The following is a 15,005-nucleotide window of genomic DNA, read 5'->3' as shown; positions in this document are numbered from 1 at the left end:
CAAGCATTTCAGCTTTCTACCTATCTGAGTGGTCACAAATGCATGAAAAGTTTTAAAAACAGCAAACACTCCACTTTTCTTTTCAAACAGATATACCCAAATCTTTTTGGAACAATGATCAATAAAGGAAACAAAATATGCAGCACCACCCAACGATTTCATGGGTATACTACGTACATCAGAATGCACTAAGTCCAAGACATTGGACTTACGAGAGACACAAGAATAAAAGGAATTTTTTATTCCAAACTGACACTCATTACAAAAGTCAAGTTTAGAGTCTTTTTCATCAACCCTCTTCAAAGAGGTGAGGACATCAAGTCCTTTCCAGCTCATATGGCCTAATCTCTTATGCCATAACTCCAAATGACAGCCAATTTCAACAATTGCAAGAAACTTGCCATTCAAAGCTTTACAGTGCAAGCAATACAAAGTGCCCTTCTTGGTTCCTTTTGCAATCAGCATGGAACCCTTTTTCACTTTCACAAACCACCACCAAACAATGTAGTATGACCATACAAGTCAAGCTGACCAACAGATTGTAAACTCTTTTAAATGCCAAGCACATATCTGACATCTTTCAACACAAGCTCAAGCTTGCCCATTATCTAAAGGCAAGTGTACAGTGCCAATCCCATCAATGTTGCAAGCATACAATCCAAGTCTAAGTAACACCATCATCAACTGACAAGAGTGCATCAATCACATCAGCCTTGGTAATCTACATATCCTACATGTGAGATACGAGGGCATCATAATCAACTGCGCATAATACATCAACCTTTGTATCTGAAAGCTCCTCTATGACCACACTAGAGGCCACATTGGCCTTTTCTTAGCCTTTGGTTGCCTCAGATGCATCTATCTTGTCTTCATTCTACTTTTTATCTCCTACATTCTTTTTTCTCTCTTGTTTCTTCTTATAATACCTGCAATCACGTTTCTTGTGGCCCTTCCAACCACAGTGATAGCAAGTAATGTCACTCTTTTCCTTTGCTTTGCTTTTGATTCTATTTCTCTGTCCAGTATTTGCATTTTTCTTTTCAGCCCTGCCTCTTACATTATAAGCTAAGTTGTTGCCTTTTCCACTAGACATGCGTCTAATTTCTTCATTCAAGATTGAACCCCTCATCCCATCATATAAGAGATTGGGATTATTGCTGAGAGAAACCACCAGGGTTTCCCAAGAATCAAGCAGTGTCATGATCAAAAAGATCGCCCTCAACTTATCATCAAAATCCAAATTTGTATCCTTAAGCTGATTTAAAATACTTGTAAATGCACTCAAGTGCTCAGCTGCAGGCTTTGACTCATCCAATCGCATATTCACCAACTTGCGCATTAAATGCACCTGATTAACAGGTGTGGTGATCTCATAGGTAGTTTTCAACTTCTCCCATATTGCATAACCTGTATCTAAACCCTTAATGTCTGTCAAGATGTCATTAATGACACCAATCCTAATGTAAACCACAACCTTTTTGTTTACTCTAGCCCAATCTGCATCAGACATTTGTGCGGGTTTATCTTCCTACAAAGCATCCTCACAATCCTTTAGGAACAATATGCCTTGCATACAATCTTTCCAAAGGTCAAAGCCATGACCATCAAACTCTTCATGTCTGAACTGGAAGAAGTTGCGGCCATTTTATCACGAACACGAGTAAATGCCCTGGACTGTAGAAGCACAAGCTGAACCAGCAAACACACTTCTCTTCTTCCTCAAACAGTAACAAATATCTGCTCTTTGTACATGAACCAGCCATCACACAGGTAAAAAATTGCAGAAATTCACTAAATTCTGCACAAAGCCCCAAAATTTCAGGTCCAATAGTGCATAGATGTCAACCAATCTAACACAGCTGAGCAAAATTTTACCAATGCATGAAAAGCCCTAATTTTCTGGGGACCAATGTCAAGAAATTTTACTCAAAAGAGTGAAATTCTGACAAATTTGGTAAAATCCCCAATTTGATTGAGATAACCACACACGATGTCTCCAATTTCTGACCTGTCGCTATCAAGCATGGATGAGATCAAAACCAGGAAAAGCCCCAAATTTTTGGGCCAGATTCACACAGATCTGCGACCCATGCTCCCACGCATGAACCCCAAGCAAAGGAAAGGAATTCAAAGAGATTTGAAAGAAAATAAAGTTTTTGATTTTTTTTAAAATGATAGAATGAGCAACAATTCGAGGAGTGAGAGTGACCAAGAGTCAAAGAGGAAAAGTGAAAGTATGATTAGATTTGAGTGTACCAACAATGTGTTGGTACACAAAGAATAAAATGTATTTATACTTAGGGCTATAAGGGTGCATTCACATGTACAACTGAATAGTGTGTGTGTACTATACACGGAGGTGAAAACGGGCCTAGGCTACATGATCAAAGTCCTACACTCACATCTATTCAAAGGGGAGAGGGTTGGTTCTCTCTTTTTCGAGAGCAAAAACCAACGGTGGCAAGAACTCACGAGATGTGAAGGCAAGCCAAAACAAGGGCGACACCTCTTCCTCCGAGAAAAACAAAGAAACACACCCCTTCGGCAACAAATTCCTAAGAAAATTTAGGTTTTGCATACACTGCCAGAGATCAAACCATGTGGATGAGGAATGTCGTACCAAGGCCCAAGGTCTTCCTCCTAGGAAACCATAGCAGACTACTATGACTACACCGTCTAGTGGGGCTACGCCTCTCGCTGTTGTCCCATCTACTCCTTCAACTCCCATGATTGCTAGACATGTGGCACACGGACAACTTCAACAACCATTCTTCTCTACTCTTGAGGGGTTGACTAATTGGTCTGCTAGCACTGATCCCATTGCACTTTATGCATCCACATGACATTTGATTTCTTCTAGGACTACCTGACCACCTTGTCAGGCATTTCACTGGCAGCTACCTGCTAGTGGACATACACAATGGTAGCCACCCTCTTAACTTTTTCTCATTGTCACACTCTTAGGACTTTATAGAGTCCCACCCACAGGAGTCTTGTCTTGTTTTTTCTTTCCCTTTCATTTTTAAGTCTTCCGCGGCATTTACACACACATACACACTTGCATTCTTGCACTTGTTCATTCAATTAATTTCTCTATTTCAGTTTTATTTTTAGAGCATCTCGCTACTAACTCTGTGATTGCAAATCTTGCTCTCTTTTGCAAAATTTGTTTTCAGTGGAGGGCTAACATACACGTTTGTCTAGTCTTACTTGGGCTAGAGACATGGGATACACATCATTCTCTTCATGGTTTCATCTTCCTAGGAGTTTTGCTCTTCTACTAGTATGGAGGCTTCCCCTCTCGAGATGGATTGTACAACATCTCTATTGATACTATCATGGCGGTGACTTCTACCTAGCTCTTCCAGTTGGGATGCTTTTTCTCAACATGGTTCTCGGCACCACACAAAGACTGACATTTAGCTCCTCTTTCTCCTTCAACATCGACATTCCAAGTTGAGAGGGGGTTCTTACCCTTCTTCGTATTCTATAGCTTATGGCACTTGTCTTCAACATTGGCCTTCCCCCTTGTTATACCTCCACCCTTTGCATTGCATGATTTCATCATCTTTGTACTAGGGTGCTTGGACAAGTGAACAATTTCCCCAAGAGGGAGGAACACTATCCAAGTGGCACCTGCTACATGAGCATTTCATAGCATGTAGCATACTCATTGTGCAAAGCACCACTAGATGGATCCTAAGTTGTTTCCACCGATGGTTTGTCCACCACACCACCATTACTTCATCACCGTTCCATCTTCATTGACTTCCTCGAGTGGATGGGTAGCTTGTCTGATTTGTGATGGGTTGGACCTAACCATCCCTTCTCATTCTCTCATTTTCTCCTATTACTCAATCAAGCACAAACGAAAGAAAAAACACAAAATCAAAGTTCATTATCCGCCTTTATAGGCTTGGTATGCCACTGGGCAGCCGACATGCACCCTTTGTCTGATGCCCTATCCTCTCTGGGGTGACTACTTGGACTCTCTCGGTAAGATAACCATCACCTGTGTAGTCTTGGTAGGCCACTAGGCAACCACCATGCTCCCTTTGTCCGATGCCCTGGCTGCTTCAGAGTGGGACTGCTTGGGCAAATTGGGTTGGCCTTCTCTTCTCATCCTGTTTTCGGCCTTAGGGGGTGTGTTAAGCTAAGAAATGCATTCTATGCTGATTAGCCACTTAAACAGCCCAAAACAAGCTTAATTTAATGAAAACCCTAAAATAGGACGCACTTCGAGAGAGTTCAATGAAACCCTAATTTGGGAGGGTCCATCCCCATCTATAAATAGATAGGCTACCCCCGTTCAACTACAATCCCTTCTATGCAAGTTTCTCACCCTTGAGTGCAGATTTCAGCCATAAATCTACACACAGATGGCTATCTAGCCCCAACGGCTACAACCACTCCATCTACTGGTGCTCTAGTGCCTAGTGTTTTCTTCCACAGCTACCAGCCCACTGAGTGACACCCTTCCAGGCTGCGTTTGGCATCCATCGGCCATCACCAGCATCTCCAACACCTTCTGCGGCTTACATTTGGTTCTAGACCTGCCAGGCAATAGTTCCTACATCAAGCAACAGCTTCCTCCATCAAGCAACAGCTCCTCCACATCACGTGATGGCTGCCATCCTTCTTCCACACCCTCTCCTGCTTGCGTTTGGTGCTCTAGGCCCTCCTGACACTTGTGTTTATTCCTCTTTATCCTACACTTTGACTAGTGGTCACAAACTTGGGATCCGTCTCCAATGGACATCACTCTGTGACACACTACTCTACCCTTGGGCACACTGTATACTCTTACATTCATTTACAGCATTCATTCACTTCAAAGTTGTGTTCTTTCTATCCCTTCTTCTGTTTGTGTTTGAGTTTCTATGTTTGAGTTTTGAGTTTTGTGTTTAGGATTTGAGTTTTGCTTTCTGTGTCTATGTTTGTCTCCTTGTGCTTCTGTCGTGGTCGTACACTTTGTGTTTCCTCAATGCAAACCCTAGTGTTGACTCCACAGTCTTCTTCACAGAATCTACCAGATCTCGTGACTTAAAAAGAAATAGAAAATGCCCACATCCGTCATCTCGAACACCTCATCTAGCGCCTTCTTCGTCCACTTAACCTTTTGGACATGGTCACCTGTCAAAATGAGATCATCCACATAAAGCATGAACACTGCATGCTATTTAGCCCTTCTACACTACTTTGATACCATGTCAAAGTGCAACGAATGCGGAAGCGTATGGACAATACTGAAAGGCAATGAACGCAAGAAAAGGGAAGAGAGAAAAGAGGTAGAAGAATGCAAAAGCCTACAATCAATGAATGCTGAAATGAAGAGGGTAGATATACAAACAAGTTGTCGAAGTATCTCCTCAAGCCAGTCTCTCTCTCCACCACCTGGAATGACAATGATGAGGGCGAGCAGCCTAGTGGCTACAAATAGTGAGAAATAGGCTAATAAACAAATCAATGCGGCCAGCAAATTGGCCTACCTGCAATAGAAAGCTGCCGGCCAAAAATAAATGCAATAAAAAATGATACAATAATCGGCGATCTGCCGCATGACACTACCACTTGCTTGACACATGTCTGCCGCTTGCTCAAGAAACAATGAGTGCACCTAGTTGCTGAAAATGCCCAAAACTGACAAGAAAATACATAATTGTGCCCAAGAGAACTAACTATACCAACTATAGCCTCAGAATGCCAATCCAAGGGATGACTAAACTCCACATACACGGATGTATCGTACAACTCCTTATGGTATGCAATAACCAACACATGGTGTGCAAGGCCCAATGTATCCATGTATGGCAGCATTGGCATGATGCTTGGGGCACAAAGTGATATATATGATAATGCATCCGCACCCCCTGGTGCTTATGGGGCTCAAGAAATGAGTGCTAGCCATGCAAATGCTTCATTTGGTATTGATCATAATGCAAATAGAGCAAATGCACCCTTTTTGCAACCCTATGCAAAGATGAAGTATGCTCTTTACCAGTCTCAAGAGAAGTCAAAGAAGGCATTTGATTGCCATAGACATGCTTTGCAGTTTGCAAAGGGCAATTGTGTGTTGTTGCATTTTGAAAAGGCAAGGCTAAAAAAGATGAAAGGTAGAGAGAGGTTGTAACCAAAGCTGAAAATGAGATATCATGGGCCCTTCCAAGTGTTGGAGAGGATCAACGATGTTGCTTAGGCTGAACTTACGTCCACTTCGGCGTATACACAATGCCTTTCATGTGAGCTTTGTGAGGCTTTTCATGGTATCATGCCTAAGGATATATCTGCTGAAATTCAGCTAGAGGTTAAGGAGCTAGATAAGATTTTGGTATCTGAGTAAATTTTGGCACATAAAGAGAGAAAGATCAAAGGTAAAGTTTCCAAAAGATATTTGGTGAAGTTTTAGAACTATTCACCAATGGTCGCTAAGTGGATGGAAGAGAATTTTGCATCTATAAATAGACAAGCTGCCCACCATTCAGCCCCATCCTTATGTGCAAGTTTTCTCACTCTACCATGCAGATTTCAGTCATCAACCACTTACCATTGGTTGTCCAGCCCCTCCTAACTACAGCACGACCCTCTCTAGTGTGAAGATATGCTAGGGTTTGCAATGAAAAAACACAACATGTACGACCAAGATCAAAACACAAAGACTCAACAAATAAACTCAAACCCTAAAGGTAAAACACAAAACGCAAAACTTGAAACTCAAACACAGCGACAAACATAGAGAGAAGAAACTCTGAAGTGAATGAATGTTGTAAATGAATGTAAGAGTGTACAGAATGCCCAAGGGCCAAAGCAATGGAGTGTTGTAACCACCAATCAAAGAGGAGAGAGTGCTGAATAATGATGGGCAACAGGATGGTTACCAAAACATAGCAATTCGAAGCTGAAATCTAGTAAACGCAACATTGTACCACCAAAGAAGGCTGAAAATTGGTCACCCGTGGCAGAGAACTATCAAGTGACAACAAGAGAGGGGTGTGATGATATAGACGGTCTGCTAGACAGAAAAACCGTAAGTACTACAGCAATCGCTTGGTGGGAGAGATGGCAACAACATGTTGCCTTGCCCCAGATGCTGAAAACGCAGGCTGATTAGGTGCTATGATGACACAACAGACGGAAACCTCCAAAACGGCAAGGTAATGGCTGAAAACAGGTTGATAGTGATGGGGTGCAATCAATGATGATTGCACAGCACATGGTAGGTGGCTATGGCTGAAATCTGCATGGTTGAGTGAGAAACCTACTCAAAAGGATAAGGCTGAATGGTGCACAGTCTATCTATTTATAGATACTAAAGGGTGCCCCAAAAATTTGGGTTTAGGGAGACCACTTAAACTCTCTTAAATCACATACCAATTTTGCATTTTTTATTAATTAAGTGTGTTTTGGGGCTGTTTAAAAACGCTAATCAACTATAAAGAGTGTTGTAACTTAACATTCCCTCTCACACCCAAAACTAAGCTTAAAAGGAAAGGCTTGCCATGTTTACCCCAAGGCATCCCACTTCAAAGCAACCACGGCATCGGACAAAGGGTGCACGATGGTTGCCTAGTGACCTACCAAGACTACAGAGATGATGGCTATCTTACCAAGAGAGTCCAAGTACTTACACCAGAGAGGACAAGGCATCGAACAAAGGGTACTCGTCGGTTGCCCACTAGCCTACCAAGCTCTACAAAGGCGGATGGAACCACATCAAACTTTTGTCTTTTTTTTAAAGCTAATTTTATGGGTGGCGGCCAATTAAGTAAAAGTGACCAAGAAGAAGGGAGGAGGAATGGTACATCCAACACATCACAAACCAATACAAGCTTACCCAACCACTCGAGGATATCAATGACGAGGGAAAAGGTGATAAAGGATCATGTGAAGAAGGATGGTGGTGTATCCGCCGGCAGAAATAGCTTACGATCCATCCAATGATGCTCTGCACAATGGAATATATAGTATGCTACATGCTGAAGAATACTCATGCAACAAGTGTCACTTGGACAATGTCCCTCGTGGAAAAAAATTTCGCTTGCCCAAGCACCTAGTACAAAGATGATGAAACCATACAATGCATAAGGAAAGGTATTGTAGGGGAGAAGGCCGATATCAAAGACAAGTGTCAAAACCTATAGAATGCCAAGAAGGGTGTGAATTCCCTCTCGACCTAGATGTCGATGCTAAAGAAGGAAAAGGAGACTAATGATATCGGTCTTCATGTGGTGTCGAGAACCATGTGGAGGAAGATAATGAAGCATCCCAATTGAAAGAGCAAGAATAGAAGTCATCTGCAAAGGGAGGGGAAGCCTCCATGTTGGTAAAAGAGTAAAACTCCAAGTAGATAGAACCATGAAAGGAATAGCATGTAGCTCCTGTCTCCAACTTAAGAAGGATTAATGCAAACCTGCACGTTAGCCCCGCACTGAAATACAAAATGCTGCAAAAGATATCAAAATCTATAAGCACAAGGTAAATAGTAACATGCTCCAAAAAACAAAACTAAAAATAAAAGAAAGTAAAGCTAAGTGCAATGCAATGAGTATGTAAGTATGCAGTGAAAAATGTGTGGCCACCATCACGTACAGCGAGGTGGGAAAGTGGTCCTAGAAGGTACAGCGGATGCCTTAGGAATGGATACATTAAGTGCAATGGGTAAGTCACTAGCAGACCAATCAATTAATCCTTCAGGAGTAGCAAAAGAGGCTATTGAGGTTGTCCACATACCACATGTAGCCATTAGGGCAGATGGAGTAAATGGTGCAACAACAAGAGGCATAGCCCCACTAGACTAGCCAGCCAGAAGTGGAGGCAATCAAAGCAGTGCACTGTGATTTTCTCAGTGGAAGACCTTGGATCTTGGTACGGCACTCCTCATCCATATGGCCCGACCTTTGGCAGCGTGCAAAATCTATTTTTCTCAAGAATTTGTTGTCAAAGGGATTGTGTTTCTTTGGTTCCATCGAAGAAAGGGGTATCACCCTTGTTTTGGCTTGCTTTCACATCTTGTAAGTTTTTGCCACTGTTGGTTTTCCTCCTAAAGAAGAGACAACCAACCCTTGCCCCTCTGAATGGATGTGTGTGGAGGACTTTTTGTAGACTTGATCATGCAACCTCGCGTGATGCAAGAACTCATACTCAAACTCATAGAAGGTTCGCAATCTGAGTAGTGAGATAATGTGCTAGATAAAGCGGAAATATTCATCGAGGAGCTGTTCAAAAAGAACATGACTTGATCATTGTCTAACTTCGGGGAGCCAATAATGGCAAACTTGGCAAGTAATTGCCGATATTAGGCCAACTTGACTTTCAAATCATCCCCTTTCTTAATGGAAAACTCTTGAAGCTCAAAATCAAGATTGGTACCTCAAGTGCAACCTCGTGCCACATAGCGGTCAATGAGACGATTTTAGCGTTTAGACGTGAGGGAAAAATGTTGTAACTGAGAGTGAAACTCAAAAAGCGACCCCTACAATAACTCAATATTGGCCTTAGCATTGTGGGCTCTCCAATGACAGATGTGATCAAGGTGAGCTAATCGAGGATCCAGCATAGGCTCGGTAGTAACGATGAGGTTTCAAAGATCCTAAGATTCAAGCACTTGTTGCATGAAGTTCGACCAAGAGGTGAAATTCGACCCATCAAAAGGTATCTTATTTGTGAAGGCATTCTTGGCTATTGCAACAAGAGTGGTAGTGCTAAGAGAAGGTCTATAATGGGGTAGGGGGGATAGGGGAGATAGGGGAGATAAGGTGGAGAAGTGAAGTACAGTTGGGAAGGGATCCTAGAGTGCCCACCATACATACGAAAAGTGTGCACAGTAGTTTCAAATGTGTGCATGGGCAGACTGGGTATGAGAATGGAAACTGCATGAGGAGCCCAGGGTGGAGGAATAGGAACACATGGAGCAAAGAATGGAAATCCCTACATAGGAGTGACCCGAGGGATGTGTAACAACAATCCACAAGCAAAGGATTTCCTGGATAGCCCTGCATTTGAAAGGTTGTGCGAGGGGATTGTGAGTATCCGAGGATAGTGAGGGGGGTGCCCATCACAACCGTTCGAGAGTGTAATGATGTGGTAAAGTGGGGGGTATGTGGAAGGTACAGTGTTAAAGGGTGGCATTCCCCCTGACGATGCACCAAGAGGTGGAGTGAATGGAAGGTAGGTGCATAGTGGGATGGGGAATGAGAAAGTGCTAGGAGCTTAAATGAAAGATCCAACTCTTAGTATGCTATAAGCAAAAGTGAAGTGTAATCCGAGGTTTTGAAAGAAAGATGTGAGTAGATTAAAATGTGAAGAAGATAGTGGTGGGATAAAAGGGAGTTGAGAAGTGGGATTTACTTGCTAAAATGAAACAATCATAGGATCCCGAGAAGAAGGTGTCTGAAACATTAGTCTGAATCGAGTCACATGTGAGTCTTGCACAAAGACAAGCCTCCACAATCATTGTAGAATACTCTTTAGAAGAGCACCAGCTTTGATACCATGTGAAGATATACTAGGGTTTGCACTGAGGAAACACAACATGTAAGACCAAGACTAAAACACAAAGACTCAGACACAGTGACAAACAAAACTCAAATCCTAAATTCAAAACTCAAAACTCAAACACAGAGAAAAGAAACTCTAAAGTGAATGAATGTTGTAAATAAATGTAAGAGTGTACAGAATGCCCAAGGGCAGAGCAATGGAGTGTCAAAGAGTGGCATCCACCGGAGACCGGTTCCAAGTGTTGTAACCACCAATTAGAGATAAGAGAGTGTTGAATAATGAAGGGTAGCAAGTTGGTCACCAAAACACAGCAGTTGGAGGCTGAAATTTGGTAAACGCAGCAATGTACCACCAAAGAAGGCTGAAAATTGGTCACCCAAGGCAGAAAACTATCACGTGACAACAAGAAAGGTGTGTGCTAATGTGGACGGCCTGTTGGATAGCAAAAACACAAATACTGCAGCACTCACCTCATGGGAGAGATGGCAGCAGCCTATTACCTCGCACCAGATGCTAAAAACGCAGGCTGACCAAGTGCTATGATAACATAGCAAATGGAGACCTCCAAAATAGTAGGGTGATGACTGAAAACAGACCACCTAGGGCTGGATAGTGATGGGCTATAGTCGATAGATGGCTTATGGCTGAAATCTGCATGGTAGAGTGAAAAACCTACACAAAAGGATAAGGGTAAGTGGTGGGCAACCTATCTATTTATAGATGTTGAAAGGTGCCCCAAAAATTAGGGTTTTGGGGGACCAACTGAAACTCTCTCGAATTTCGCACCAATTTTGCATTTTTCATTAATTAGCCGTGTTTTGGGGATATTTAAAAATACTAATCAGTTGTAAAGCATGTTTTATCTCAACATCCAATACTTGGCACTCTAATTCCAGTTGTTGCCTTGCTATCTAGACCTTCCCTCAACTGCATTTGTAGTCTTGCCATCGCCAACTATTTTTCTCTCTCCAACACCTTCCCAGCCTGGGCCTACACCTCCTGCTACTGATCAACTAGTCATTGTCCCTCTCTGACACCTGTTGCAATCGTGTTTTGGTAATCCAACAAGCCACCTTCATCAGCACACCTCTCCTACAACTGTCACCATGTTGTCTACAGATCCAGTGCACAGTTTGAAGTTTCCATCTTCCAATCAGTGGTATACTTCTGCATTTACCAGTTTCTAGCCTCCAAACTACTGTATTTTGGTGACCAGCCCATTGCCATTCATTATTCTACACTCCTACTACTCCAACTAGTGGTTACAACACTTGGGATTTGTCTCTGGTGAATGTCATCACTCATCACCTGCCCCTTAGCATTTCATACACTCTTACATTCATTTATACCATTGATTCATTCACTTCAAAGTTCTCTTCTTTCTCTATCTGTGTTTGTGTTTTTGCATTTTGCGCTTTGCACTTAGGATTTGTGTTTATTGCATTACTGTCTAAGTTATGGTGTTTCAGTCATGTTCATACATTCCGTGTTTTCTCATTGCAAACCCTAGCATATCTTCACAGCCACCCTACTGGGTTTGGATTGTGCTATCCATTGTCAACTCCATCCTTGCTGTGCCTTTGAAACATACTCCCATTCCCAGCTTCCTCTAACAGCTGCCTTTTCAGTCAATGCTACCACCTGCTTCTGCCTACAGCATTTTGATTCAGCACTCTTTTTGCTAACCCTCATCACTACCATGAGCTGGTTTCCAAGGCTCTGGAGTTGCAATTTCTGCCTCTTCATCAAACTTCAGTATGGAGTATCCATGATTTGCTGCACTTAGCATCCATCAAAGTATGCCATAGTCCTCTACAAGAGATGTTGGGTGTTGGACGGCCATCTGCTGTTTAGCATCCATTGTGTCAAACTTAATCATTAATTTGTGTTCGTCTAAATTCATTCATTAGTCATATTTCTACACTCATGGGTGTTTTCTTTGCAAACCCTAGTGTATGCTCACATAGCATCCTTACCCTACTAGCCTCACAATTGATAAAATAAGTCAACATAGATGTGCTCAAGAATCTCAGTGGAGGACTAATAACTGCTGCTGCAACTAACCTCTGGCCTGGAAAACTTAGGGGGGGAGTCCCTTTGCTCAGGGTGCACTGGCAGCTCGACGATGACACAGAATTCTAGCCTTTGCTGCTGTTCCAGATATGCAACCGCCTTCAGAGTGATAACTGCCTTTTCGTCTTTGGCCTATAATGCTGCTGCTGGACTGCCATGCCTGTGCTTTTTTTAGGGCAAATGGACATCCTGTGTGGCCTCCAGAATGAGCTATTAAACTCTGGATAAGATGCACTGTAGCTGGATTTTTCTCTGACAACTGACAGTTGGCTATGACTGCCGCTTGTCTGATCTGACTTGGAGGATGATTATGATGGGCAACAATGGGCAATTTTGCAGATAGGACCAGGATTTTGGTATGCAATTCGAGACTTAGGATGTAGCCTGAAAAAGAGCACTAAAACTTGAGGGATGAATTAGCCTGTTGGAAGAAATAGGTTGATGAAGGTAGATATGATCTGCAGTCTAGTGGAAGCTATGGTAGTTTACCCTAGAGCAGATGTAAGACTAGATGCTATGGAGAGGACTGAGGATTTGGAGATGGACATAATATAAATACCTAGGTACAGTTTCAGGAAGCCACACACAAATACTAGAATCATGAATGACCACTGACTTACCCAATGTTTGGAGATCTTCCTCATAAAACAAGGCATCAAAACCAAGCAATATTACATCTTCAGCAACATTCTCTAAGACAGGCTCATGTCATAGCACCCACTCAAGTGGACTCTAATCCCAATCAATATATAACATCATAAGCACTCTTCCGAAGAAAATAGCTAACCGAGGCAGCTCACTTCTCAATGTCATTGTGGACCTTCACTCCAACCACTCTTCCCAAAGGGTTCAGTTATCCCAGTCATTCCACAGAAGACCTGTACAAGCTTTGCTATTTTCAGTCATCTAGGCTTCCAATGAGGTCCAAATGAGCCAGAAGCCCTGCAGAAGCTTCACACAGCTACGTACTGAGCCCCAGAACCTGAGGCAACACTTGGCTGATACAACACAAAAGAGTCCATATCTATCATCGGTGATATTCCTGGTTTAAGAATGCATACTTGAACAGCAGCAGCCAAATGAGTATTCATCACAACAATTGTATCATCATCTGAGAATGACAGATATGTTTAGGCTTTAAACTTCTGGGTCAGAGCCACTTACCGCTTTCTCCACAGAAGGAAAGTGCATAGGCCGATGTGACAAGAACTTTTGCATATACATCAAGGATGCCAATGCTGTGCCCTGCAAGTTGAGCATGCTTCAGCCCTCACTGTTGCAGAAGAATGCATGTGTGTACTATAGATAACTGCTTACCTCAACTACATCAAGTACTATGAGGGCAGCCAAAGTTGGAAGTTTCCTTTTTGCTGAACAATGAACAGCTACTGCACCTCCCATGCTGTACAATCATATAAAAAAATTTAATATCAATTAAGGTACAACCAAATCTTGACCCCAAGCACATTACTACACACAAGAACCAAAAGCAAACTCAATATAATGATGTTGTAGACCCACAGCGTGTCTGACACCCACAGTCACATGAAACTCTATTCAATGGCTTAAGGAACTTGGGAACATGTTCCATAGGCATCACTATTTCCGTTCCCATTCAACTAGCATGCACATTACTACACATGAGAACCAAAAGCAAACTCAATATAATGATGTTGTAGACCCACAGTGTGTCTGACACCCACAGTCAGATGAAACTCTATTCAATGGCTTAAGGAACTTGGGAACATGTTCCATTGGCATCACCATTTCCATTCCCATTCAACTAGCATGCATAGTTTGATGAAGCTATTTAGAGTGTATAAGGATAAAATCCTAAACTTAAATCACTTCTTAATCATATGTTTAGTAGGATTTTCATAATCTATTTCAAGTGTTGGGAAGGTCCCATTATGTATGAAAGATCTGGAAACAACACAGTTGTCAAATGTAATGCATATACCAGACATTCAAAAAAAATGGCATTCGTTGGACAAATGATTTGATCAAGGGCTACAAGTAAGGTTTAACTCAAATGATGTGTGTTAAGATTTCTACAACACTTGCCGCTTGATTATAAGGGGGAATAAGCATGGCATGATGTTCACTTTAAGTATTGACATACATGTTATTGCAAATTTGGACAAATGGCATGAGAGCATCCATCATGTTAAAATACAATGACCAAAAGGTGTGTGGTCCAAGGGACTGGTTACAGGCTTACCAACCTTTAAAGTTTATAAGCATGTCAGTTTGCAAAGTAGTCAGCATCGGTTCTACAACAATTTCTGCTTGATTACAAGAGGGAATAAGCATGGACAATGTTCACTTTAGATCTTGACATGCATGTAGTAAATACTCCACTGTTTGCACATGATGACGGTTTTATTGCAAAGTTGGACAAATGGCATAAGAGGATTGTTCATGATAATGGATGA

The 15,005-nt window shown here is 42.1% G+C and overlaps 1 protein-coding gene across 1 annotated transcript in view; it reads right to left on the bottom strand.

The window, feature by feature from the left end:
• The window catches only part of LOC148027680 (esterase/lipase/thioesterase family protein), a 69,360-nt gene that overhangs the window by 13,522 nt on the left and 40,833 nt on the right, over positions 1 to 15,005 (bottom strand). The window contains exons 6-7 of the mRNA XM_087689367.1: positions 13,888 to 13,972; positions 13,735 to 13,815 (exon numbers count right to left, since the gene is read on the bottom strand). Coding sequence (XP_087545493.1) covers positions 13,735 to 13,815; positions 13,888 to 13,972 — 166 coding nt within the window. The remainder of the gene's footprint in view (positions 1 to 13,734; positions 13,816 to 13,887; positions 13,973 to 15,005) is intronic.

The sequence above is a fragment of the Lygodium microphyllum genome, chromosome 12, assembly GCF_053477565.2.
Source record: "Lygodium microphyllum isolate KBCC chromosome 12, Lygodium_microphyllum_v1.1.10, whole genome shotgun sequence".
NCBI lineage: Eukaryota > Viridiplantae > Streptophyta > Polypodiopsida > Schizaeales > Lygodiaceae > Lygodium > Lygodium microphyllum.
The sequence above is the reverse complement of the archived record's forward strand: the minus strand, read 5'-3'. Positions and strand labels throughout refer to the sequence as shown.